This window comes from Enhydra lutris, unplaced genomic scaffold (genome assembly GCF_002288905.1).
Source record: "Enhydra lutris kenyoni isolate GAN:26980312 unplaced genomic scaffold, ASM228890v2 scaffoldscaffold26, whole genome shotgun sequence".
Taxonomy (NCBI): Eukaryota; Metazoa; Chordata; class Mammalia; order Carnivora; family Mustelidae; genus Enhydra; species Enhydra lutris.
In genome coordinates this window covers 23,921,702-23,947,593 of record NW_019154110.1, presented here as the reverse complement: position 1 = coordinate 23,947,593, position 25,892 = coordinate 23,921,702, and the positions used below count along the sequence as shown (strand labels likewise).

The following is a 25,892-nucleotide window of genomic DNA, read 5'->3' as shown; positions in this document are numbered from 1 at the left end:
TCAAAGCGTGAACAGGGATCAGTGCATGCGATTAGCCTGGTCAAAACTCCTCCTGAAAAAATTTCTCGGACAGGGCTCCACGAGAGGCCAGCAGTGACTTAGCTCATGCCTCTTCAGAGCTGGAGTCAAAGCCCGAGCCTTTGGCTGAGTGCCAGATGAAAGGGTTGTTCTCCAGAATCCAAGTGGCACCGACAGACCCTCAAACCATGAGACACAGGACGCTCATGGTAGAGGCGAGGTGGGAGGGAACCCAGAGAGACTGAAAACTCCCTTCTCCCTGCTCACCCTCACGCTCATCCTCACCCTTGGGGACACACGCCAGGACGGAGGGGGGAGGGGCACCACCTGCTATGTGACAGGGAACAGGCTTGGGGACAGAATCAAAGTAATGGCTGAAGAGAATGGCTGAGGAACACAGGGGGTGACATAGGTGGCGTCAGGTGTTGGGGGCAAAGAGGAGGGCAGGGGGCCGTTTGATTTACTTATTTGGGGTTTACTGTTACCAAAAGAATGCCTCTCCTTCTCTGAGCTCAATCACCCAAGTCAGAGGCTCCCGTAGCTGTCTTTCCTAACGAGCCTAAGAAGTTAAGTCATCTCAACTGTGAACGACGCTTGATGCTCGTCTGAAATTATGAAAATCTGCACCTCTGCTTTGAAGCAATGCACACTAACACTTTTTTTTAATTAATTTTTTAAAAAAGATTTTATTTGTTTGACAGAGAGGGGGAGATCACAAGTAGGCAGAGAGGCAGGCAGAGAGAGAGGAAGGGAAGCAGGCTCCCCGATGAGCAGAGAGTCCCATGTGAGGCTCCATCCCAGGACCCTGGGATCATGACCTGAGCCGAATGAAGAGGCTTAACCCACTGAGCCACCCAGGCGCCCCACGCACTAACACTATTGACTGATGGTGTGAGCTGAGGGTCCTTAGGGTCCTTACAACTGACAACTGTGTGCAGACCGTGGCCACGAGGGCATTTGAACTGCTGGTTCTGGGTTAAGCATTTTCCCTCGTAGTGTTGTTCACCCTCCGTAGCTTGGCGCAACTTCCCTTCGAAAAGGGAAGAAAACTTCCATCAGAAATTCACCCTGTCGGGGCACCTGGGTGGCTCAGTGGGTTAAAGCTTCTGTCTTCTGCTCAGGTCATGATCCCAGGGTTCTGGGATTCAGCCTCGCATCGGACTCTCTGCTCAGTGGGGAGCCTGCTTCCCTTCCTCTCTCTTCTGCCTGCCTCTCTGCCTACTTGTGATTTCTGTCAAATAAATAAAATCTTAAAAAAAAAAAAAAAAGAAATTCACCCTGTTACAGAACCGACACACTGTCTCACCCTAACAAGGGCCAGGGACTTGTGACTCAGGCTAGTGGGGCTTCCTAGACTCCCCTGGGGTGGCTCTTTCCACCAGTCCTGTGAAAACGCAACTCCCTCAAACTGGGTTTTAGCTCACGGAGCATGCTTGCTGCTCTGAGGATGCAGAGAAATTGCAGGAAATGCCCCTCAATGTGCCAAGGTGGTACAGTGGCCCCCTAAGTAGGGGACTTGGAGAGGGTTAGGTGGGGAAGTGAAGAAGGGAGTTTCCAGTGGCTCCGAGTACACACGGTTGTCAGAGAAACACTCTGTTCCTTTTCTCTCCAAAGAGCATGGTTCAAGAGGGACTGGGCTTAGCAAGACAAGAAAGATGCAGGTTAAACTCATGAGAAACCTTGCCTGCCGGTTCGGGGAAACGTGGGGACTGACTGCTGCGGGGACACGCGCACTCTGCCTAGCCACAGCCCCACCCCATGGCTCACCAACCCAAAAAATGCCACGGGCACTGGAATTCTCCTGCACTTCCCGGGGAAGGAGAAAGCAGCATTGAGCAATGGCCATGGGCCTGGGGAACTTTCCAACATCTCTAATTCTGACAAGACCAGTTCTGGAGGCACCGGCTTGGTTCCCATCACAGAGATGCCCCAGTCACCAGGGGTGGGTCCTCGGATTCTACGGGGCTGGTGGTGATGTGAGGAGTCCAGGAGACGAGAGAAGGACTGACAAACACGAACCCAAACCACCTGAAGTAATTTCTAAACATTTTTATTTCAAATCTCTTTTCACCCCTCCCCAAAAAGACATGGGTCAGTACAGCAATCATAAAAAGGAGATACAAACACAAGAGTCCAATGTCTCCCGCACTGACACTTACAAAAAACTGGTAGTTGTACAAGGGGTTTCCAAACAGGACCTGCAGCAGCTACTAACGTCCCTTTGTAAGAGTCACACATGCCTATTAATACAGTATATACAAACACCCGGTTCTGGAACTAATCTACAGGGACAGCCCAACACCCACCCATCTATCCCCAGAAAAATACCAAAACACACCCAAAGTGCATTTGTTTTGTTTATATCAAAACATCTTTCCCTTCTCCCACCCCACCCGCAGACCCTCCCACCCCATTTAAGATTGGCCTGCAAGTCTATTTTAACCATTTAGTAATTTTTTATAGTTTATGAAAATAAATTATACAGCAACTATTTTAATAAATTAAGCACAAAAAGGGGGAAGAGAGGAGGAAAACGAAACGGGAAGACAAAAGCCAGGCCACGCTTTGGCTTGGAGGAGGGCGGGGTGGGGCGGCACATGAGGACAGAAGTGGTTGCAGGGGTGTGGCTCCCCTTCTGGTGAAGGGCTGGCAGCCACCCTGAGCCCAGAACGACACCCCTCTTCACAGAGTTTCTTAAAAACAACCAAAAAATGTACAGCAGTGGCCGTGCCACAGGCAGTACCAGTCTGGGCATCCCAATGACCGGCCTGCCCACGGAGCGGTGCCGGGATCATGCTTGTCCCTTGGAAAAGGTGCTGGGCGGAACGGTGAGGGGGCAGGGTCCCGTTCAAGGGAGCACCAGGGATGGAGGAGCCAGACCAGCCTGCCCGCCCCTACCTGAGCCGGGCGGAGCAGTGGATGAGCTCCTGGGTTCTGATCAACAGAGTCCTTGGTTCTCGTCACACCCTCTCTCCAGGAGCAAAGACTGCCGTCCGGCTGCAACCAAACACTCACGTCCCCCCACCACGGCTGGCTGCTTTTTACCTGCCCCTTCGCACCTCTTGGCACTTCGGGGGCGGCAGGGAGGGGGGGAGGCAGGGAGCAGTTCCAGGGACCCTCTAACCGAGATGAAATGAGCGTGAAGGCAAGTCACAGACTCAGTGTGCAGGACTGGCTTCCTAGAGGTAGATGGGAGTGGGAAAGGATGGGAGAGGGGCACAGAGGACAGCACGGGAAGCCCTACCAGGAAGGTCAAGAAGCGATGAAAACGACAATGACAGTATGGAATCTGTATGCAAAGAAAGGTCTTTCCCTGGCAGATTAGAGAATCAGTATTTTAAATACAATTCCTTACTCTGTTTTTCTAACTGCAGCACCTGAGTCCCCCAGTGCCTCCATCTCTATGGTCCAAACCCCACCTCACTCCTTCCAAGGCTTTGCTCTCCATCTTCTCAAGGCCTCCTGTCCTTTTGTGCTGAGCACGAAGGCTCCGATGTCAAAATAGGATAAGTCACAGGGACTGGCAGACTCAACTTTGCCTTCTTGAGCTTTGAGGCTCACTAATCCTCCAGCTATCATGGGGGGAGGGAGCCACACTTTGCTTTCTTTCTCCTTTTTTTTTTCTTTTTCTTTTTTAATAAAAAAGATTTTTACTCCCCAGGAGCAAATAAATCATTTTGAACTACTGATAAACACTGCTGCAGTGAAAAGAAAGATGGCTACATGTATGCAATAGCACAAATTCAGTGTAAGAACAGCTGTGTTGACAATTAGAGCTAAAAATCAGTTATCCACCCCCCACCCCCCCACAACAAACCAAACCAAGAGGATTCCCATAGGGAAAATGTCTAACTCAAAAGCTCCTCCCTTAGGGACAGGGGGCATGTCATTCTCTTTAAAGTGGAAAACAAATGGCAGGTCTCCCCACAATGGAGAGGCTTTCAACACCCCAACCGGTAGCAAGACCCCTGCAAATGAAGACACGCATGCGGACACACACACGGACATACACACGCGGACACGCACACACACTGACTTTCAGAGCTCCTTCCTGCAGCCAGAGAGCCAGATCCCAGCACCTCGCCCTCCATTTCCAGGGCTCAAAGCCAAGGCAAAGGCAGCAGGGCAGGGAAAGGGTCTAACCTAAGGGAAAAGTCTCACCTAGCCCCGTTTCCTGCTGGGACCTGAGGGCTTCAAGCAGTCTTGCCCTTTTGGGGGCCTAGGGTGAGGGCCAAAAAGGCAGGCACCCCGGGGCATCCAGCTCTACTTTTGGCTCTCATACCCGGATGTGTGAGCACTCAGCCCCCTCGCGGCTCCCCAGTTCTTCCTGGATGTGCACCGTAGGCGGGTTTGCAGCCGTCTCCGCGGCACTCCCAACCTTAGGGAGGCTGACACCATCAGCCCCTGGGGAGAGGGAGGAGAGGAGGAGTAGAAACCCTAATGGCGAGCTCCCCACCAAGCCTCTCCTCTCAGAAGCCTGCACGCTGTAGGCAGCGGCTCACATTCACTAATCTAGGCACAGGCTGGCCACCGGGCCAAAGCCATCGCCAACGGTCCCAAACTCCCAGCCGTTACCCACTTCCCTAGTCCTCAGAGCAAAGCCCCACCCTCCTTATTCTGTGCTCCTGCCACAGCACTTGAATTTCAAGCAACAGCAAATTGTAGCAATAGTTGTCTCTTAGCTCACAGTGGTTCACACCTGTCCTGAGGAAGGTTACAGTAGATCAATCACGAACAAGTAAGGGTCACACAGGCAAGGACCCATTAATTGTGGGTTGCAAAATCAATGATGGGTCCCTGGAGGTGAGAACCTTTCCCAGTTTGTGACTTTAAAATACAACAAGCAAAAAGGACTGAGTTGTGGACTGCATTTCGATTAGCACGACACAGAACTGGCAAAGGAGGAGTGGGCCCAGCCTGGAAAGATGAAGGGGAGTGCTGGCGACAGGGCAGCCACTCCTGTTCCCTCTCTGACCAGGCAGGCCGCTCAGCCAGCTGCCCCACTCCCGCTTCTTCCTCCCCTCACCTCCCGATGGAGCCTGCCTCTCCCTGTGTAACTGTCTTGCTCTACTGAGGAAGGTCTAGGCTATAGCCTGGGCCATGACTAGCACACAGACAAATCACGGACACGTGTGCATACTACGCTCTCCCAGAAGGAGAAAGAAGGATGGTGGTGAGCTTGGATCATGCCTCCTCAGCTGGTTTGGTTCTGGACCTGACTGCAGGAATTGTCCAGTGGAAACCTCTGGTACCACAAGGGGTACAAGGGCTCTGCCTCCCTCCCTGGACTACACTGAGAGCAGTGAAGCCCCTGGCCACGGGCAGGAACCAGCCAACTTCTGGCTTTGGATTCCACTTCACCATCACAAGCCCTCAGCACTGAGACTTGCCTGATGACTACAAGTTTCCATCGAAACCACAGGCCCTGAGAAAGGAGTGACTGACACCGTCGCCTAACCTGGGGCTGTGTCCTGTTCAGAACACCCTGCAGATTGCTGTTTCCATGTTTCTGTTGTGTGTTTCCTGTCTGTCTTACCTCATCTAGGACCCGAAGGCCTCACTGCCACAGAGCTCTCCCAGACCATCTGGTCTGTCCTGATCTTACCCAGCTGAATTTCTTTAAAGACAGACCTTGGTTCTTGCTGCCACACAGAGTCATTCTGCAGCTGCTGCACGTGGGGCAGTCACTTAAAAGCTCCCTTAGGCCAGATATGGTGTCTTTCCCCTCTTGTGTTTCTCACAATATCTACCCCAGAGCCAGGGAAATGCATTAAAACACACTATAAAAAAAGAATTTTTTAAAAAGTATGGGTGGCTGAAATGTCTAAAAGAAAAAAGGCCCAAAAAATCCAAAGAGCTGCACGTCAGCTACTCAAGGATCCCGATGGATTGCAGACTTCGGGCTCTCGAGCTGGGGGGCACCTTCTGCAAGACGGCAAGTTCATCCGCACCCTCAAGAGGCGAGACTCACAGGTTCAGCCAATTTCCGGGACCACTGTCTTCACTGGTTGGTGACACTCCCATGGGACCCAAGCAGAAAAGAGGTGCCTCATGACACATCAGAGGTGGGCTATGTTTATGCTACGAAGCTCATTTTGTGACCCCCTCTTTCCAGACAGATAACAATGCACGTTTCCTTCCTGTTCCGCTATGAGGAGGAAGACTGGTCATTCCATGCAAGACATAAGGCAGAAGGCCAGCGCTTCCAGATGAGGCAGTCCTATAAATTACCAAGACACTGGGGCCTCACCCCAAACCATCAGGAAACCACAAACCTGAAGATACCATTTATCTCATGAGACGAGGCAGATATAAACCCAGGGGAACCAGGTAGGCTAATGGAACATGTACGAAAAAAAGCAGTAAACACGCAAACAGCTCAATCTTCACATCTTAACAGCAAACCTCTCCCCAGAGTAACTCTACAGAAAAGCAAACTCATAATATCTTGACATAATATCTTGACATAATGACTTGACAATGGCCCACTTCAGAAAAACTCAACAACCATGAAACACACCGGAGCTTCACCCCCCACCCACTCCACTCCTCCATTTCTGTCTGGAAGGTGGACAACTCCCAAATCAGCACCAGACAGACTTCCCAATGAAGGGGGAGGCAAACAGGATCAGACTTGGGAAAATGTTTAGGTTGCTAGAAAAAACAGGAAAATAAAAAAGCCCTTGCTACCTCCCATCCCAGAAGTGGGACAACAGGGATAAACCTAAAAACACGAGATCCAACGCTCTCCTCTTCTCTGATCCAAAGACACTCCATTAAGGCTGAGACACTGGAGAGCTTCTCGGAAGAGCGCTATCACGAGAGCTTCGTTTCTCCCCATTCTCCATATTCCCTCTCACTCGCTGACAGACATATGGAGATAAGTAACACTGACTCCTAAGTCATGGGTATAGTCTGCCATTAAGAATCTGGAAGCATGCTCCATTAACTTTAGCAGCTCATGATTAGGGCTCTCAACTGCTCAGGTGATGAGGAAGTCGATTGCTCTATTGCCTTGGCAGCTGGCAGAAGCAACAGGAATGATGCTACCATGATCAGAGTGAAATGTACAGTTATCTCAAGGGGAGGGGAGGAGGGTGGAGGAAGAACGGGACTGACTTGAGGTCACAAAACTGAGGAATTCAGTATGACAAAACTAACACAGCTTCTATGAGAGGTGATTCTGAAACCAGGTTCCTAAACTTTAAAGGAAAAGGATGTGAGGCGTCCCTGCTTTCCCTGCCAGAGGCCCTCTGCCAGTTCTTCAGCAATCTTCTATTCGAGACTACCCACCCTCACTTCTTCCCTGCTCCCACTGAAGCTACCCATGCTCAAACAGAAGAGGATCCTCATCCCTCAGAAACTCCCAACTCGATTTGCACTTCTGACTCCTTCTCTTCCCTTCTTCAAGGTCAACGGTGAACACTCACACTCTGCCTTTGGCACCAGCTGAATGACCGTCACTGGCAATCCCCTCCCACCCCATCCCTCCCTCGGACCTGGCTCACCCTTGGCACCACTTCCAGTCCAATGGGCACAGACCCCAGCTGCCTTTAAAGGAAGTTTTCCATACCGAGAAATGCAAATATCCAAAACAAAACATCTAAAAAAGGAACAGTGCTGAGACTTCTTCCAGTTTTCCGAGGAGCTCGTCCAGCTCCAGGGTAGCGCAGGGGCTGGGCGTGACGAGGTGGAGCCCCGCGCACAGAGTGTGGTCGTGTGCTTCTTCCAAGCCCCAGGGCTGCGAGGGGGACCAAAGTCTTCGCACGGAGGATCTCAGCCCTTCCAACTCCCTCGTTTCTCCTCACTCCCCCTTCCACAGTAGCTTCATTTGGTTCTTCAAAACTGGAGCTTGGCAACCAAATGCCTAGGTGAAAAAAGGAAAAAAACGAGAGCAGCTCAATGGAGTGGAAGCAAATGGAGAAGAGCCCAGCCTCAGGAGCTGGCAAAGTACAGCCCCAAAGGAGAACTCTGGATAGCCAAAGGCTTCCACAAACCGTGGGGAGGGCTCAGGATGTAACAACAGCACTTGCTGGGGGGCCTGAATAGCCCATGACTTGGACGCCAAAAAAAGGTCCTAAAATAACTGACAAATGTATTCTGTCCTATCGCCTCACTTCTATTTCCCTTGCCCCTTAATTTTCCACCCACTTATCCCCCCTACTCTTTTCCTGAGGCTCACCTGCTCCAGGGACTAAAAAAGAAAGAAAAAGGGGGCGCCTGGGTAGCTCAATTGGTTGAGCATCTCTTTTCTTTTTTTTTTTTAAAGATTTTATTTGAGAGAGAGCAAGAGTGAGAGATGAAGGGCAGCAGGCTCCCCACTGAGCAGGGAGCCGGACACAGGCTCGATCCTGGGACTCCAGGATCATGACTGAGCTGAAGGGAGACACCCAATCAGCTGAGTCACCCAGGTGCCCCGAGCATCTGACTCGACTTGAGCTCAGATCATAGTCTGAGGGTGGAGAGACTGAACTGAGCGCAGAGTCAGCTTAAGATTCTCTCCACTACCCCTCCCCCGCTTGCTCTCTCTCTAAATAAAATCTTTTTTTTTTTTTTTAAGATTTTATTTATTTGAGAGAGAGGGAGCACAAGTAGGGGGTGGGTAGAAGGAAAGAGAGAAGCAGACTTCCTGCTGAGTACGGAGCCTGACGTGGGATAGGGCTGGATCCCAGGACTCTGGGATCGTGACCTGAGCTGAAGGCAGACACGTAATTGTCTGAGGCCCCAAGCCGCCCCTAAATAAAATCTTGAACAAAACTGGAGTAACCCCTGGTGAGCCCAGCTGGGAACAGCCACAGGTCTCTGCTGCTTCTGGCTATTGAAGAGGACTGACACAGTCACAAAGGCCAATGTGGTTTCTGATTTAAGAAGGGCATCGTCCCACCTATCACTCTGTCTGCAGACTCCAAGCACTCCAACATGAAACTCCCCAGGTAACAGCACGCACAGACCAAGTGGCCCACTCAGAATTCCCCAAATTAACATCAGCCTGACCGACAGGAAGTCATAGGGGCCAAATTCTACAACATAAAGATTCTCCCTTCATGAGCGTCACTTCCCTTTTCAAGGGGCCCTAAGGTCTAAATCAGGAGTGAGGACAGCAAGATGCTTATTCTTTGCCATAGACAACGATCCTGGTGTCACACACACCAAAGATACCCTGAGAGTTCATTCAGTTCAACCCTTTGCCAATACATGACCACCCCCTCCCCCATACTCAAGACAGTTGGCTACCCCTGGCCTATACCTCATCGGATCAAATCCCTTCCCATCTCAGGGCCTTTATATTCACTGGACCCCCTTGCCCAGAACGCTCTGCCTTGATATTCAGATGATCAGCTGAGATATTCAGATCTCACAGACATCTCCTCACAGGGGCCTACCCTGATCACCCAAACTTGAGTACCACTATCCCACCACTAATCACTAAACTCCACCAGGTTTTATTCCTCGTAACAGACGGTCAACTGCAATTAGCCTATTCACTTCTTTACATGCTTCCTGTCTGTCTCTCCTCATGAGAATGGCAGCTCCGCGAGGTCAGGGCCATAGACCACCTCGCCCAGCACGCTCCTCCCGGTCCACACTGGGGACTTAACAAGAACACAGAGCTGAAGGCAGAGCCCTGTAGGGAGCTCACTAAGGCCTGTGGAAATCCACTCCGCTTTTGGACCTGTCTGGTAAAACAGTTCTTCTGAAGTGGGACTGAAGTCGAACTCCTTACACCTTACATCCATCATGGCCCTTGTCCTACCCCCAGAGCCACACAGGATAAGTCTAACCACCCCGGCTTCACACTTCTTTCAGCTAGCAAGCCCCTCTCACCCCGAAACATCTCGGCTCCATGTTAGTCATTTACTCCTCACCTGCTGAAGCTGGGAGCGCCACCCCCCAACCCCTGCGCCGAGCCCACCTCTGACTGTGCTGCTGGGGAGGGGTCCTCTTGAGGCACAACACCCACAGAGGGGCTCTAACTAGTGGGTCCTGATTCCTCCACAACGATGTGTGTCAGCGCGCCCCCCTACCTTCCCATCCTAACTGCAGCCAAGCTGCGAAACAGAGAAAACCCCCAGCCGCCAGGACATCTGGATGTTTTAGGAGTCGCTTCCGAGGGAGAAGTTGTAACTTGCATATAATCGAAGATATGACAAGATGTACACCCAGTCCAGGATGCTCTAAGTTAAAGCTCTGCAGTGTCCCAGAGTTAGGATTTCTTGATCTCTCTTCTTTCATTCCTTCTCTCCTTGTTAATCTTTGTTAGCCCAGCTCGAGCGCTTTCCCCCACATAGAATAGAATCAGGGACTTCTAGAGCTAAGAGGGGAGGCACACAGCTGGGTTCACCTTAGCCACGGCCCAGGAAAACCCGTGGGGGCATAAATGCCAGTCATCACGCTCTCCAGTTACGAAGAGAGCAGAGAGCGTAGGGAGATGAAGATTCCCTTCATCCTCAGACCGTTTCGCTGTGGGTTTCTTCCCTAGTTTGTCTCGTGTGGGAGACGGCGCTGGGGAACAAAGAAGGTTGGAGAGGAAGCAGACGTAGTCAGTGCACAAGGAGGACAGCCTACACGAAGAGCAGATGGGGTCACCGCCCCTGGCGGGTCATGAGAATGTGAGATCTCGCAGGTAACCCAAAGCACCAAACTCATGACTCTCTGGCAATTTTGTTTCCTACTCACCTCTACCTTTCAGTGCCTCCACGAAAGCAGTTTAAAAGACTAATTAGAATCAATCTGCACAAACCAGTATTCCAAGATATTTTATGGGGAAATTAATGAGTAGAATTCAGTTAAAGTAGTGACGGGAGAAGAGCCTCTTCGATAAATGGATCCCTTAGCTAATTCACTTAATCTTTTTGATCGTTTACTCTTCAGTGGTCCAGGTGGAACCCTCACTAGAAAAGCAAGCTTGTTTTCCTCACCCTCACATTCCAAACCACTGGACCTGGAAGTTCTCACTGAAGTGCATGCTGTTGCGATGAAAGGCATGTTTGTGTTCTCTTTGATGACATTATCCTTCCCTTTGGTTTCCTGTTTTCCATGTTATTTGTGCAACAGCAGGTAGATAAAGTATGAGAGAAGGCTGCACACTTAGCTACATTTCTGTGTCCTCCTCCTTGTTTATATTTGGTGGTTAGCTTGCACGTTGCTTGGCAAATACATTTTAAGCCCCTTATGCCTATCTGCTCTTCTACCATTTGGTGTATGTGCCTCCTGGGGGACCCCCATTATCAGACTTTGTGACTCTCTGGGCAGATGCCTGGATCAGGAGTATATGCACGGGGTGTGGGGGAGGGAGGTGAGGCCCAGTGCATGACAGTAACTGTCCGGGAAGAGACTCGGCTGGACAGTGAGGCAGTGAGCTCATACCCGTGGTGGCGATCAGCAGGGGGCCCCTCGCTACGTGGAGGGTTCGACCTCTTGCTTCTGTTTGGAAATGAGCTGCGCTTCCTTTAGAGACAGGTACACCTCTTCCTGAGGATCATAGTAGTAGAACTTTCGGATATAAGAGATCAGAGGTCTATGAAAAACAAAAGAGGAATACACATGAAGTGTTATTTGCAAAGACCATAAGCAAAAGACCCCCTCTGTTCAAGCCCTCCTTCTTCTTCAACCCTTATATGGCCGGGAATACACAAAAAACCCTCGGCCGACCTAAGAAACTTGCCACATTCTCACTTGTTATAGTTCTGTCTCCCTCCCTCTTACCACCTCCATTCCACTCTTCGTAGAGACTACAGAAGGGAGTCTCATACACACACACCTTCCTCCCTTCTAGCTGCCATGTGACGCTTCTAGAGTTAGGTGCTAAGACACATGAGAAGTGAAAGGAGGATGCCTGTGAAGGGCACCAGGCTCTGCCTGTGCCATCAGCGGGCAGGCCTCACTCACATTTCTAACTACACCTCCATCCCAGCCCCGATCCGCAAGACCCCGTTTTACTTAGGCAGTGGGAGATCCGGGATGTGATCTATCCGGACGAGCTGTCGGATTCGGAATCTGCAAAGGTGCTGGAGGGATTTGACATTGCTGAATCTAGACACAGGGTAGAGCAGCTGGACTGGAGTTGGTGGTAGTCCTTCAAGAATGAAAACCAAGACATATTCAGAAGGAACAACGCTGCTAACTACTGCGAAATTCCAGCCCCACCCAGGGGTCAGTGCCGCAGAACGGAGACATCCACAATGGCAGGGACACTGAAACTGGTGCAGAGGAACAAAGAATATTCTGGTTTCAATAAACAAAGGGGCTACAGAAGGTAAATAAGCAAACTGCTCTCAGAAAGAATCTGAGCTGCAAAATCTCTGAAAGAGTTCTCTTGTCGGCCGCTGTCCTATCAAAAGAAATTCTGAGGACACAACTTGTTGGAAAATAACATATCTACTGTTTCAGGAGTTTAATTTCAAACATTTTAAAATTTTGTTTGAAGGGGTGAGACGAAAAAAAATTAAAGCTTGCAGATTGTCTCCCAGAGCCTTTGCATGGTCACTGATAACAGACTTTCTAAAAAAGAAAAAAGTCAAAATACGTATTACACTGTTACTAAACAAGTAGGATTGACTTTAACACATTTAAGTCATTCAGTCTTCAGAACTATACTTTGAGGCAGGTGTCACCATTATCCCCATTTCACATATGAAGAAACTGAGGCCTACTGGGCTCAAAGAACTTGATCGCAGCACAGAACCCACAAAGCCGGCCTGCCATGAGCATCCGCTCTGTCTGAGGAAGAGCTGAGCCCACAGAACCTCAAAGGAGGGTTCTTCAGGCGTCTCCCCAGAGCATCTGCCCCTCTGCTGTCTGACGAGGGCGCTGTCCAGGACAGCCCCAGCACTTTGATTCATGATCAGCCTCTCTCAGGCCTCTCCTTGCTCCTATCCCTTCAATTCTGGGGCTTATCCTTTGAAGCACTGTAGCCCTCTTCCACCCTCATGAATGGTCCTCTCTGCTCACATACACACATACATACATCACACATGGATTTCTCTCTTCAATATATTTAAACTCAAGTGTTTTAAAATGGTATTGGGTTCAAAGGTCTCTGAATTTACCCTCTCTCTCCTATGTTTAAAAAATATTCTTTAGTAAATTAAAATTGAGTAACTAAACTATGACAAACAGAAAGCTTTTGCGGGGCGGGTTGTAATAATGCTAAATTCAACATGATGTTTCAAAAACAAAGGTAATTTATGTATCTAATTATTTATTCCCAAAGACACAGTACTATCAGACCTATGCTTAAAGAGATCAGGATAATAAGTAGCATAAAATTATCTGATCGTTTGCCTACTTGAATTTTAATGACCATATATACTTGCCTATTTAATTGTGTTATTTTTAGCCTCGGGTTCACAAATAGCAATTTGAAACCCGTTAATTCTCTGATATTCCCTGGGGTCAGCCTGACCACTTACTGTTTGCCCCAAACGCAGCAAACAGCTGGAGCTCTCATATCCAGAGCATGTTAGCAGAAGAGGTTAGAAATGGAAATAAATGTGAGACACACACCAGGACAGCAGAAAGGGAAAGGGTGAGGTGGACCGTGACCACCAGGAACCTTCCTCTGGTCCTTCATACCAGGGTTCCTGGGCACCAATCCAGTTTCTGGCCACTTCACTGTTTTTTCTCTCCCCAACAAACACCAGGTTAGGGGTGACAAATCTCTTCCCAAGTCTGAGCATTCCCACACACAGGTCATTCTGCCAAACCAAACTGTTCCCTGAAGACCAGAATTTTCCGGGCCAAAATGTCAATAGTGCAGAATTAAGAAACCCTGGGACACAGGGAAAACCTGTCACTGAACAAATAATTATAAGATTAATGATGGTTATGAGAGAGACCAATTTCCTTAATGTTGTGCAATTCAAAGTGCAATGAAAAAACAAAAGGTATTGGGGTGCCTGGCTGGCTCAGATTAGCGTGCAACTCCTAATCTCAGGGTTGTGAGTTCAAGCCCCATGTTGAATGTAGAGCTTACTTAAAAATAAAATCTTAGGGCACCTGGGTGGCTCAGTGGGTTGAGCCTCTGTCTTCAGCTCAGGTCATGATCTTAGGGTCCTGCAACCGAGCCCTGCATCGGGCTCTCTGCTCAGCAGGGAGCCTGCTTCCCCCTCTCTGCCCGCTGCTCTGTCTGCTTGTGATCTCTCTCTTTGTCGAATAAATTAATAAAATAAAACATAAAATAAAATGAAAGCTTAAAAAAAAGTTTTTTCTCTTTATGCACTTCACAGATGATAAAGGTCCTCCCAACTAAGAGAGACAGATTCACTTTTGAGTTTTGGCTCAAACAGCATCAAGGGTTCTGTGCTAATCCAATCACAGTCTCTTTCTGAGACTGCTGCCTGGTGGACCAGACTGAGATGCAGACAGTGACCTCAGTTTTGTTACGACCATGCTCCTCTCTTAAAAAGAGATAAAGCAGAAACTAAGATTAGGGGCCATCATTTTTATTTTTACTAAGGGTCCCTCCCTTGATGCCACTTACTCCATTTATTTCAATTCATTTCCTTCCTTCTGCTTCTGATTTGCCACCATCCAGAACTTTTCTGTTAGTCCTAGTTTTATGATTCCCATGATCCCTGGCATCTCTTTTAACACCAGCCTGCAGGCCCTGTTAGTGCACCCCGCCCTAGTGCTGAGCCGGAAAGAAAACCTGACTTTGAACCCTGGCTCTGCAACTCACTGTACCTCAGTTGCTGCTGTTGCTGGTGTTGGTGTGTGTGTGTTTTAAGCAGGTTTCAGGCCCAGCAAGGAACCCAATGTGAGACCTGAACTCACAACCCTGAGATCAAGATCTGAGCTGAGATCAAGAGAAGGACATTTAACCGACTGAGCCACCCCGTTACCCCCACTGTACCTCAGTTTCTTAATCTGTATCAAAAAAAAAAGAAAGAAAGAAAGGAAAGAAAAAAAAGAAGAGAGACTGTAGTATCCCTTTAAAGGATTTTGTAAGGGTTAAATGAACTAACACCTGCCCTTGTAGGCATTGGGTTATCATCATCCCGAAGTCTCAACAAACAGGCTCCTTTTAGAATCCACTGACTGGTGCAGGCTGAGAACGCTCAACCCAAATGCTAATCACTACCTCTTCTTCATGCCAAGTCCCTCACAGAATCAACCTCCCAGAATGCCTCGACTTTTACGACAAGCAAAGGAGGACAGCAAACAATGGTAAAGGAGAATACTGGCTTTGCTTTTGCCTCAATCCTTCAAAGAGAGGTCACTTATGGTGTGGGAGCAAATACGAACTCTGCTTTGCCTTCTCAGCTTGATTAGAGTTTTAAGTGCAAACAGATATCCTCTCTGGAGCATTCCTCACAGGTCCTCAAAAGACATCCTCCACTAATAAACACACTGCTGACTTCCTTATGCAGTCTCCACAAATCTCCGCGAACTCAGGTTTCAATTTGCTTGCTGTTAGTTTTCCCCAGTAACAGACTGGCAGCAGATAAAGCACAGGCTTTGGAGTCCGTTGAGCCTGGGTTGGAACTCTGACTTGAGCCCTGATCGGCTAAAGGGACCTCCCGTTGGAGCCTCTCAGCCTCAGTTTCTTCACTGGCAAATGAAAATGGTCTTATCTATCAACAGACCAATCTATTAGCTAACTTTGGGTTGTTGTAAGAAATGCGAGCTGTTAGTACCTGACAAAGTAACTGGCACAGGACACATAGTCAATAAATAGTAGCAACCGCTACAATTTCGAGCCCTTACCAATGTTAAGAATCTTGGTTAAAATTTCTGCAAACAGGGCACATCTGTAGAATGAAATGAGCTACAGCAGAGTGTCTAGGACTCTGCAAAGTCTCTCAAATACTCTACAGGTAGTTACATGCTCCAGATTCCAGAATCCTCTGAGACGATCTCCCTGGTTCACGCATAAACAGAGCTGCTTTCCCAGACCTTGTCAATTATCCACCACCAACCGCCATGCCTTTTACTGAGTTCTACATGTGCTCTTGCCTTTTTCTTCCTACCTGTCCTCTCTTTGAGGCTATGATATATCTAAAGGTAGAAATGTGGCTTATTTTTGATACTGAGTTACAGAATAAGTGTTTCTTAAATAAATAACCTCCAAAAGCCACAAATTTTAAAAATTACTAGTCAATTCCTGTAAGAAAGGATTCTAATTTTTCCCTTTAACCAAGTCAACTGCACAAGATCCAACTATGTTGACGGCACTGAGGCAAATACGAAATGAAGTGAGAATTAATACAGTTCTCACCCTGTCATGCTTTATTTAAATCACCAAGATTATTAAACACATTCCTGTAACCTGGCTCAATTCTGTTACTGATGTTCTGCCTGGGGCTCCCCTGGAACTTCTTTTTAGAGCAATTTCTTGGCACACAGATTGTTTAAGAATCTTAATTTGATTCACTGGGAATGCATGAAGTTCTCATTTTAAGTTCTGTTTGTATCTTACAAATCCCTCAATTAATATGCTCATCATTTTGCTTTTCCCCAACCTTAGAAAAGCAGACAGACTCCTCCAAACCACCCCTTCTCTCCCCTCTGTAGAGATGATACAGACAGCTCCCTACTTTGTGGGCAGAAAGGCTATATAACCACACCAGTAAGGACGGGGGATGGGAACTACCCAATGCTTCCAAATGGAGAGATGTCTTTATATTTGTCGCTGGCAGAGATAAAAGACACAAGAACTACCTAGTCTTTAATAACAAGTTTCGTACGAACAGACAAAATCCACAGCAGACGGCCACTGAATTCAGCCTCTCTGCCACTCACCATGGCCTTTCTAGTGAATACTCTTTTATCTGCCCTGTTCCCGTAGAAACAGCCTGAGCAAGTTCTCGCCCCTCTGCTTCACATGGAAGCGTCAGATGCCTAGATCAGGGACAGGGGACACCTCTGAATGTTAAATATTCACATGTTAAATATTCTCATCCGTGTGGTCTGAGAAGCAGATTCCTTCTCAGTACGTCAAAGGATTAATGCTCAGGAGCAGGGACTTAACCACTGGACTCCAGGAAGAGCGGCTGCCATAAGAGCCAGGAAAAACAACGTCAAGGAAGTGTGGCTCTTTCCGGGAGGCAGGGGGACACATGTTGATACAACACTGCATGATGCCCAAGGAAGCTACGTAATGTAACTCTAGCCTCACCTGGAACCCTGGATCTCAGGAAATAGAGGAACTTCCCATTCTTGGAGTGCATGATGGCTCTCTTGATGAATTCCACCACCGACTGACAACGATCCTCAAACTTGGGGTGACACCACAGACTGAAAGTTCCTGCCATGGAAAATTAGGGAGAGATAAAGATGTAAAAACTTACTTTTAAAGCATCTGGGAAGCTTACTTGAACATTTTAACAATTTGCAATTCTGGGAGGGTCATTTGTGGGCAAGCAGTCAGACAGAGGTCCCTGAAGCCACCTGTTCCCCTCTGCTCCACAATGAATGGAAAGAAAGAAATCGTCTTTAATAAGACATTAGTATAAACACAAATCCTTAAATCACAGACCATTAAAAAAGACTGCCACAGAAAAAGCCAATTGAAATGCCATCCCCTCAGGAAGGTCTGTGCTCAAGCATTCATAGAATAGTCAACCAAGAAAGGAAGAGTAGTTTTGCAAATCTCATTCATGTGTTAGGCACAAAACACCAAATTCTAGTCTTTTCTTCTTTAACTTCCAAAGCTACCCCCACCCCTGGTATGTTGCAAAGATCCCACCCCAAACCCAAAAGCAATAGGGAATATGAACTCCCGTGACTAAAAACAAACCCAAAATTCAAGCACTAAGTGTAAAGGAATCACCCACAAAAGGGACGGAATCCAAGAGAACTACAGTTCTGAGTCTCTCTAGCTACTCTTACAGTATCACTTAAAAAGATGAAGACAAATGCTCCATTGCAAACTGGCAACTTAAAGACCCACAAGGCTTCCATTAAAAATTCCATTTATTCAAGGAAGAAAAGCCCCTTTGAACAAAAAGTAACGGGAGCACCATGTGAAGGTTCTCTCCTTACTGGCCTCTCGCCTATCAGGGACCTTAGAGGTCAGGCATTTCCTGTCTCATGGCCGAGCCATTCATCATTTTCATAGACTTATAAAAATACTTCATTCTGAAATGCTTTACTTTGCAGGGTATTTTTCTGCTGGTTTGATTTTGGCCTTTGGAAATAGCAGGAGAGCAGGCAACAGCCATCTAACTAATTCTCAGGTCTGTGGACTGATGGGCCTCTCTCTTCATGCACCTTTAAGGCAAGGGTGGGGACGGAGGAAACCATGGACAGAGCTATTCTGGCCTAACATGCCACTTCCTGCCTCACATGAGAAGCAAACCAAATAAATACAGCACAACACGGCTGAGAGCAGAAAAGACACGAGCAGAAAAGACACAGCGGGGGCCGAGAAAAGCCTGCAAAAGAGCGGCTAACACAGCTTGTTCGAGGCTGATCCCTGAAACTCCCCTAAGTTCTCTCCACTTTTCAAGTTTGTGACACAGGGAGTGATTCGGACAAAGGATATAGGAACCAGCCCGGCCACTGCTGACCGCATGAGTTTCTGGCCCACGTCAAACACAGAACGCCACAATGTAAAGTCAATCCAGACAGCGGGGTTGAACAAATCAGCTCCTAGAGGTGACCGCAGCATTCAGCACCAGCTGAGCACAGAGGAGGAGAGACCCCTAGGGAGGAAGGCAGATAGTCTAAAGCATGTTGATCCCACAAAGTCTCTGAGTTTTGATGGCTATTTCCTAAGAGACCACAGAGGTGACCTGAGGAGGAGGAGCTGATATGACTCTCACGCAAAGAAATTCACTACAGGACGGTCACAGGGTAAACACTAAATTCTCCTCTTTGTGTATAGGATTATAACAGAAGTATCTCTCGACGTTAAGTTTAATTATGTTTTCTTTATTAGCTACAGCTACAGCAATTACCTACATAGAGGTGAAAGTTGAAGCGACATCATTCGTTAAGTCTAACTATGAACGGAGGCTGGGAGAATTTGTGGAATGGTCCTAGGTTATTTCTTCCTTCTATCAAGAGAGTTCTATGGGCTTTGCTCTGTTTGACAATCTTGTTCAGGCTCTCCTCTTTTGCAGAGAAATGCTGAGAGTATTTTTCAAGAGAACCGTCACCTTCCTCCCTACCCCAGCCAACATTCCTTCTAGGGCTGAAACCAGCACCCATAACAACATTCAATGGAGCCTGATGAGATTTTCCTCCCAATCCGTAGTTCCACTTCCATAAAACCTTCCCACACAAAGGCCAGACAGCAGAAGTAGTGACCAGCAAAGGGGGAAGAAGGCTCTCCCCCAACGGCAGCACCTCTTACCTCTGTAGTGCTCCATTCTTGTGTGGTGGGTGATACCCTGTGACCGGAAACTGAGGCTCAGGATGTAGCGAGGGTCAGAGCTGTCTCGTACCAGGAAAGAGCCATCTGGCTTCCCTTTCAGCTTCATCTCTGCATCTTCCCAGTTCATTGGTCCCCAGTACCAACCACACTATCAAAGACAAGAAGTGGTCAAGTACTTCACAGCATGGGGGAAACGGGTATGTTTTCAGCACAATCTATTTTACTGCAGGAGAATCCCCACCCTCCCACCACTTCCAAAACATTTCACTAGGTAAGGGCTGCTAATGGTGTCTTAACCATTAGCCACCAACAGCAGACTCATTCTTTTAGCCCTCCAAAGTAACGGAAGAATAAGCCTACAATCCCATTACCAAGGCCTACAAGGAAAAGAAGAGGGAACTGGGTCAGTTAATCTGTCAAAGTCAGCTTCCACTATGTAAACAGTTCTCCACGACCGTTCTTCACCACATTCAAATGTTTTTCTCCGTGATTCGATTTTCCAACGTCCCCTATGGAATTGATCATTGCAGCATACTGCTTTGGCACTGTAAACACAGAGGCAAGAGAACTACTCTTCCTCTAAAAATAAGAAAAGGGGAGCCCAGGACAGAAGAAGGAGAGTGGGAGAGGAGGCCAGCCGCCAGTCTCCAGGCACCGCCTACCTTCTCCAACTCTCGAAGGCTGGCGGCAAAGCTGCTTGAGTCGGGCCGGTAGAGGGGACACTGGAGATGCTGGGGGGGCTGGCTGTGCAGGGATTCAGCTGCTCGGATGGGAGCCGTCCGGGGAAACGCATCTGCCAGGCGAGAGGGGGGTAGTCACGTGTTCACCCTCCTGGTTCCCAACTGCGAGCAGACCCTCCCTACCCCCCAAAACAGAGATGCTAACTGAAGAGGGGCAAGGCATCAGAAGCTAAGCTGGAAAGGGTGGAAGCCAAAGCAGTGGGAAAGAGCTGGATGGACTGTAACAAAAAGCTGTGTGGGCTCGTGTAAGCTGTGAAGGATGGGTGGAGGCGTCTAACCCCAAGAGCGGGGTGGGGGAGCTGCTCACTAACCTGACTAAGGTGACTACGTCAGGGGCTTCACCAGCCTAGAGCGATTCCAGCTTCTCCCACCTCGAGGTGAAGCGCCGGTAAAGCAGCCTTGGAAATAGTGACTCGCTTACTTGCCCAGGAAGGGGAACGATTTTGCCAGGCAAGTAGGAAAGAATGCCGATTTCATTCATTTTACTCCTTGGGTACTGGAGGCTGGCAAAGCAGGTGTGGGCTACTAAATGCTGGGTACTTATTTACAAGGCTGCAGTAAATACGGAAAGCTTAGAAACACCAGAGAACCTTGAAAACTTTAAACGTTCTCACCATTTGGAAATTAAGGCTGTCTCCTAAATGGTATCTACTCAGAGATTGCAAAGCAGTCTCAGCAGCAAAGAGGTGAAAAATTCAATAGTCTTTTATCCCTAACAAAAGTCAGATTCACCTCCACAGGGAAAATGGGTTAGAAAAACCAGTTCTTGGCCTCAATTCCAAGGAGTTCTGGCCCAGCCAAGGGGATAAGATTTAAGTGTTCTCGTAAGTCCGATTATTTCCATAAACAGACCTCTCCCATCCATCAACAGTCTATCACTTTGTACTCCCAACCTTTACAAAGCTTGCCTCTATACTAAGCTAACCTGGGGCATGGGGTGGAGGAGGCGGAGGTAGGGGGAAAGACTGCAGGGAAGACCCCATCGGAGCCACAAGGACAGATGTAGGCAGCGTCCCACTGATATCATCTAGAAGAGAGAACAGAAGCAAGAGGTTCAGAAATATGAGCACAGGTGAGTGAGGTGAAGCAGAGGCGAGGGAGAAGGATCATCAGGCTGCCCTCTGGAGCGAGATGGCCTGACCTTCCCCTTGTCTTTCTGCACAGAGGGCAACAAGCATCTTAATCTGGTGTCCTTTGTTGAAAGCAGAAACGTAAGGATGTTCCAAAAGCAGTCTACTAGCTGTAGATTCAGGGCTGATCAACAGATGGACAGTAAATGTTACAGCATGCAGGTAAGAGACCCATTTAACTGCTTAGGGAGATGACAAGGATGCTGAGAAAGGAACAGGGAATAATTGGGTCATTATTAGAAACCCAGGAGCTTGTTGGCTCCTGGAAAAGAACAACAGGTCCCTATAGCTCACCCCCTCCCACTAGGGCAAGGCAGCAGAGAGGGGCAGAGACTATACCTAGGAGGCTGAGGCTTCTTCTCGGAGGAGGAGGGGGAGTTGGAGGGTGTGGAGAGGTCAGGCCCCGCTGAGAGATGTCCACGTCCACAAGCGACACAGTTTCACCTGAGGGATTCACGGACCAAGCATGTTACGGGAGCACCTTGCCCGCAGCTGAGGCCAAAAGCAAAGGAAAGCGAGCAAAGGAAGCTAGAGGTTCCCCCCGGCTCTCAAAAACCTCAAATCCTAATGCTTCCCAGAGCTGGAGCCACCCCCAAATACCTGGGAAAGTCAGTTTTAAATTCTATCATTTCTTGGTCCTGGTAAAGGTCAAAGATTCTTTAGGATAGAAACACGGGATTGACAGTGGAAAGGCCAACTAATTGTGGTTGTGCTGCTCACTATGTAACCTTCACAAGAGGTCTTTATTCAAATGGAACCCACACCATGTATGTTTACAGACAGGTGTACCAATTTCTGCCTTAGGGAGGAAGGTAAGCAGCTTGCAAGTCCAAATGGACATGGAAAGTAAGTGCCAGAAAAATGTAAGAACTGCACAGTAACCCGAATGCAGATAAAGGTCTCAAGGTGAGCCTCAACTTCCTCCCAAACGGCTTTCTACATCTAGATTTTCCAGAATATTCGCTCACAAGAGAAGCAATCATTTCACATATCAACTAATTCCTAAGAGCTGAGACTACAAAGGCCAAAGGTGCATTTACAATCCTACTAATGAACCACTTCCACAGTCAGCCAAATCAGGCAAGCTCCAGAGGAGCCTGATGGGGGATGGCACATGGTTTCTTCTACTTAGAGCCTATCATGCAGTTCCGTTCTCTGCCTTATACCCTCCATCTTGCCATCCAAGCCCATCTACCCTCTCTCTACTTCAGTCACCAGAGGATAAAGGGTATTTTATAACAAAGGTTGATAGACAAGTTTTGGTAGGTCTGACCCACAGGGAGAAGACTCTCAAGATTTCTCTAATTTGGCCCTTAAGGTGTTATTTCCATCAACTTTTTCTCATCCAGGAGGCTGAATTAGCCCCTTGGCTAGAATTTTATTATTTCCCAGTTAAGAAAATGAGGTAACCAGTATCTCTAAAAGGCCAAGGGTTGGGCTTTCAGAATCTAATACACAGTTTTTTACAAAGGTCTGGAGCACTTATTAAGGTAAGCAGAAAAGTTCTGCAAGGGGCGCCCTGGCTGGCCTAGTCAGTAGAGCATGTGGCTCTTGATCTCAGGGTCATGAGTGCAAGCCCCATAGGGCATAGAGCCTACTGAAAGAAAAAGAAACAAACAAACATGCAACAAAAGAGGGGCGGGGGAGGCAGGGAAGAAGGGAGCAACAGAGAAAAAGAAAAAAAAAGCTCTGCTAAAAGTCATCAGCAACTCTGGGAAGCTGGACCCAGACTCATCACATAGCTTAGTAACTGAGAGCCTAGCAGCCCAGAGCAACGCCATGAGCCCAGACAAGTGCGTTTCCTGAAGGGTCAGAGGTCTGGACAATAGGTATAACACTTATTTTTTAAGATTTTATTTATTTATTTATTTATTTATTTGCAAGAGAAAGCACGAATGGGCGTAGGGGCAGAGGGAGGAGCAGCAGCAGACTCCCAGCTGCACAGGGAGCTCAATGTAGGGCTTGAACTCAGGACCCTGAGATCATGACATGAGCTGAAGGCAGACGCTTAACCGACTAAGCCAGCCAGCACCCCTAGGTATAGCACTCAAATAAAACATGTAATTACAAAAAAAAAAAAAAAAAGAAGATGTAATTCAAAAGAGCTAAGGCTGTCTGAAACAGGAACATCAAACCCGAAAGTACAAATGTGGGTGAGCGTTCCTTACTTTAGAGGAAACAATGATTAACAAGAAAGACATGCTGCCACAGGACAGGATTCCTTAATTCTGGACTTCGGGTAAGAACAGAGGCCTCCCTCTCCACCTGTGCCTATTACAGACACCAGCTCAGTTGTTCGGACACCTCATGGCAGTCCATGTGGTAATAGGGGTCCCACAAGCTTGCTGAACGTCTTCTGGACATGTCCATTCCTAACTCATAATCCTTCCAGTCATCTTTTCGAGGGACATAATCTCCAAAGGAGTCTGAAGTTCGGATTTTTTGGCTGGGCCACTAACAATGAGGAGTACTCTGTGCCTGAGACCAGACGCAGTGTGCTAAAGACCTCCTCTGGCGCTTACTCAAGCAGGAGCTCCATATAGGACTGACATAAGGCAAAGGCTCCCTATCTGAACAAGCTCCCCATTAAGGAGAAGGCAGTCACCCAAAGTACATTCGAACGCTTTCCCTACTTGAGCAACTGTGTTCCCTCCTGCAAGAGGAAAGACTTAAATTAGACACAACGAAGAACTTCAACAGCTGCACGAACTCCTGGCCCCCAAATGGGTAAGCCAAGAGTTCACGTAATACCCTTTGCCCAGAGTCTTTAAAAATAGACCAGATGATCGCGGATCATGTTGATTAGATCATCCACGAACTCCCCTGGAAGCAGGAACAGGAACTACATGACTTCTAGAGAGTTCCTTTATGCACTGTTAGCCTATAAATTTGTAATTCCTACTTTTAATTTATACCGATAACCCTGAACGGAGCACTGCGTACCTGCCATGCCACCTAATTACCAGCAAGCAGTCTCTACCTCCAACTAGAAAGCCTCCAAAGTCAAGAACACATTCCACACCATAAAAATAGCCTCTCCCCAACCCCAGCGGACATGGAATGAAGGAAGTGACTGCAGGCCCACCGGAAGCTTGCTCTGTGGGGCATCTGTAAGCGCCCCCTGACAGGTCTTAGAACCCTCCTGCTTTCAGAGGTCAGAAGAAAAAGAGAGCTGTCACCCTTACCTGTGAACAGGGGGCTGAAGGAGACCGGAGAAAAGGCACTTTGAGTTCTTGTCAACCTGGGTTTCCTAGGGGGTGAGAGAGCACACAGAGAATGTAAGGGAGGATGGGGGATGAGCACATATGCGTTTAAGTCACTACGACACTCAAGTCTAGATACACTGAAAAACCAAACAAATCCCAGTCACTGTCAACAACACTTCTGTAATAAAGCCTAAAATGTAAAGGGGGAGAATGAAATAATTCAAGCAATTTCTTAAATAAATTTCGCTCTGAAGTTCAGCCTACAAAGCAATGAGAAATCCCTTTAGATCTCTCCACAACCAGCATAATAGAAGAGTAAAACACCTTGAGTGGTAATTAGCAAGTCCATTTCTAGAGGAAGGTAGACAGATGCAAGGCTGATTTTCATAAGGGAGCCAAGACAATGGCTCTTGACCTGAGCAGGTGCCATTTTGGAGCAAACGCTTTCCCTACGGCCCTGCCCCAAGGTGCAGAAGGTCCCAAAGGGAACCAGGGAATAGATCTGGACTTGAGAATGGCACAAGAAACACAGGCAATGTTAAACCACTAAGATCCCCGATTTCTATACAAATGCCCCCGAGCCATAGGGCAAAGCTATCAGCTTACTTGGGGGGCTCCCTCAGGTTAAGGGCTCTGCCTGGCTCCCAAAGAAAATGGCCCTTCCCCTCTCTGAGCGGCCAGTCACACAGCTCTCCCCATGCTGCTCCAGGGAGCCAGCTGGAAAACCCAGATCTCTCGTGTAAAGATACACCACAGGTAACTTCACTTTGTACCAATTGCAACTGGCTTTTCAGTGAGAAATGAAAGAAATCCAAAAGACTCTGACAAAGACTTTCTGGCCAGAAATGTGCTAAGTTCAAAAACCTTACCTCAGGATGACTGAATTGACTACAAGGTAAAGAATTTGCAGAAGTGATAAAAATATGCTATATCTGGACTATGGCAGAGCTTATATGACTGTATAGGCTTGCCAAAATTAATAGAGCTAGACACCTAAAAAAAAAAAGGGGGAATTTTAGGTGGTCATAAATTATGCCTCAACAAACCAGACTTACAAAAAGAAAAGAAAAAAATCCCCACGAATTGAGTGCCTGACTCTAGGTCTTATACCCGGCTCAACTTCCAAAATTACTCTCACCCAAGGACCAAATAAAACTTCAAATGCACCAACAGAGAAGCTGCATAGAAAATCCGAAATGAAACCCTATTTACATTATTTGACTTTGGAAGATCTTTACACATTTGTTTTAACACAGATGTCTAAGCTTCTCAAGACTCCCTTCAAACAAAATTTCAAAACCATATTGCGAAGACCTTACTCAGAAACAGCCAAGATGCTGGATTCCTACCTCACGCTCCCTCTGCAACTCTTCCACACTGAGACTTCTCATCTAACGATGGCGCCGCCTATGCCTGCCCCACCCGAGGCGCACACAGGAGAGACATGGCTGTGTCAAAACAAGACACAACCACAGAG

General features: G+C 47.9%; 1 protein-coding gene across 2 annotated transcripts in view; it reads right to left on the bottom strand.

The window, feature by feature from the left end:
* Positions 1-3,648: 3,648 nt before the first annotated feature.
* LOC111151637 (suppressor of cytokine signaling 7) overlaps positions 3,649-25,892 on the bottom strand; it is a 28,533-nt gene continuing 6,289 nt past the window's right edge. The window contains exons 2-10 of one of the 2 annotated variants that reach the window (XM_022509760.1): positions 24,395-24,459; positions 21,549-21,653; positions 21,005-21,106; positions 20,002-20,132; positions 19,319-19,487; positions 17,138-17,266; positions 11,959-12,094; positions 11,386-11,536; positions 3,649-7,885 (exon numbers count right to left, since the gene is read on the bottom strand). In XM_022509760.1, the coding sequence (XP_022365468.1) occupies positions 11,416-11,536; positions 11,959-12,094; positions 17,138-17,266; positions 19,319-19,487; positions 20,002-20,132; positions 21,005-21,106; positions 21,549-21,653; positions 24,395-24,459 (958 nt within the window). In that variant the 3' untranslated portion in view covers positions 3,649-7,885; positions 11,386-11,415. The remainder of the gene's footprint in view (positions 7,886-11,385; positions 11,537-11,958; positions 12,095-17,137; positions 17,267-19,318; positions 19,488-20,001; positions 20,133-21,004; positions 21,107-21,548; positions 21,654-24,394; positions 24,460-25,892) is intronic. The other variant, XM_022509761.1, reaches the window with a different exon arrangement.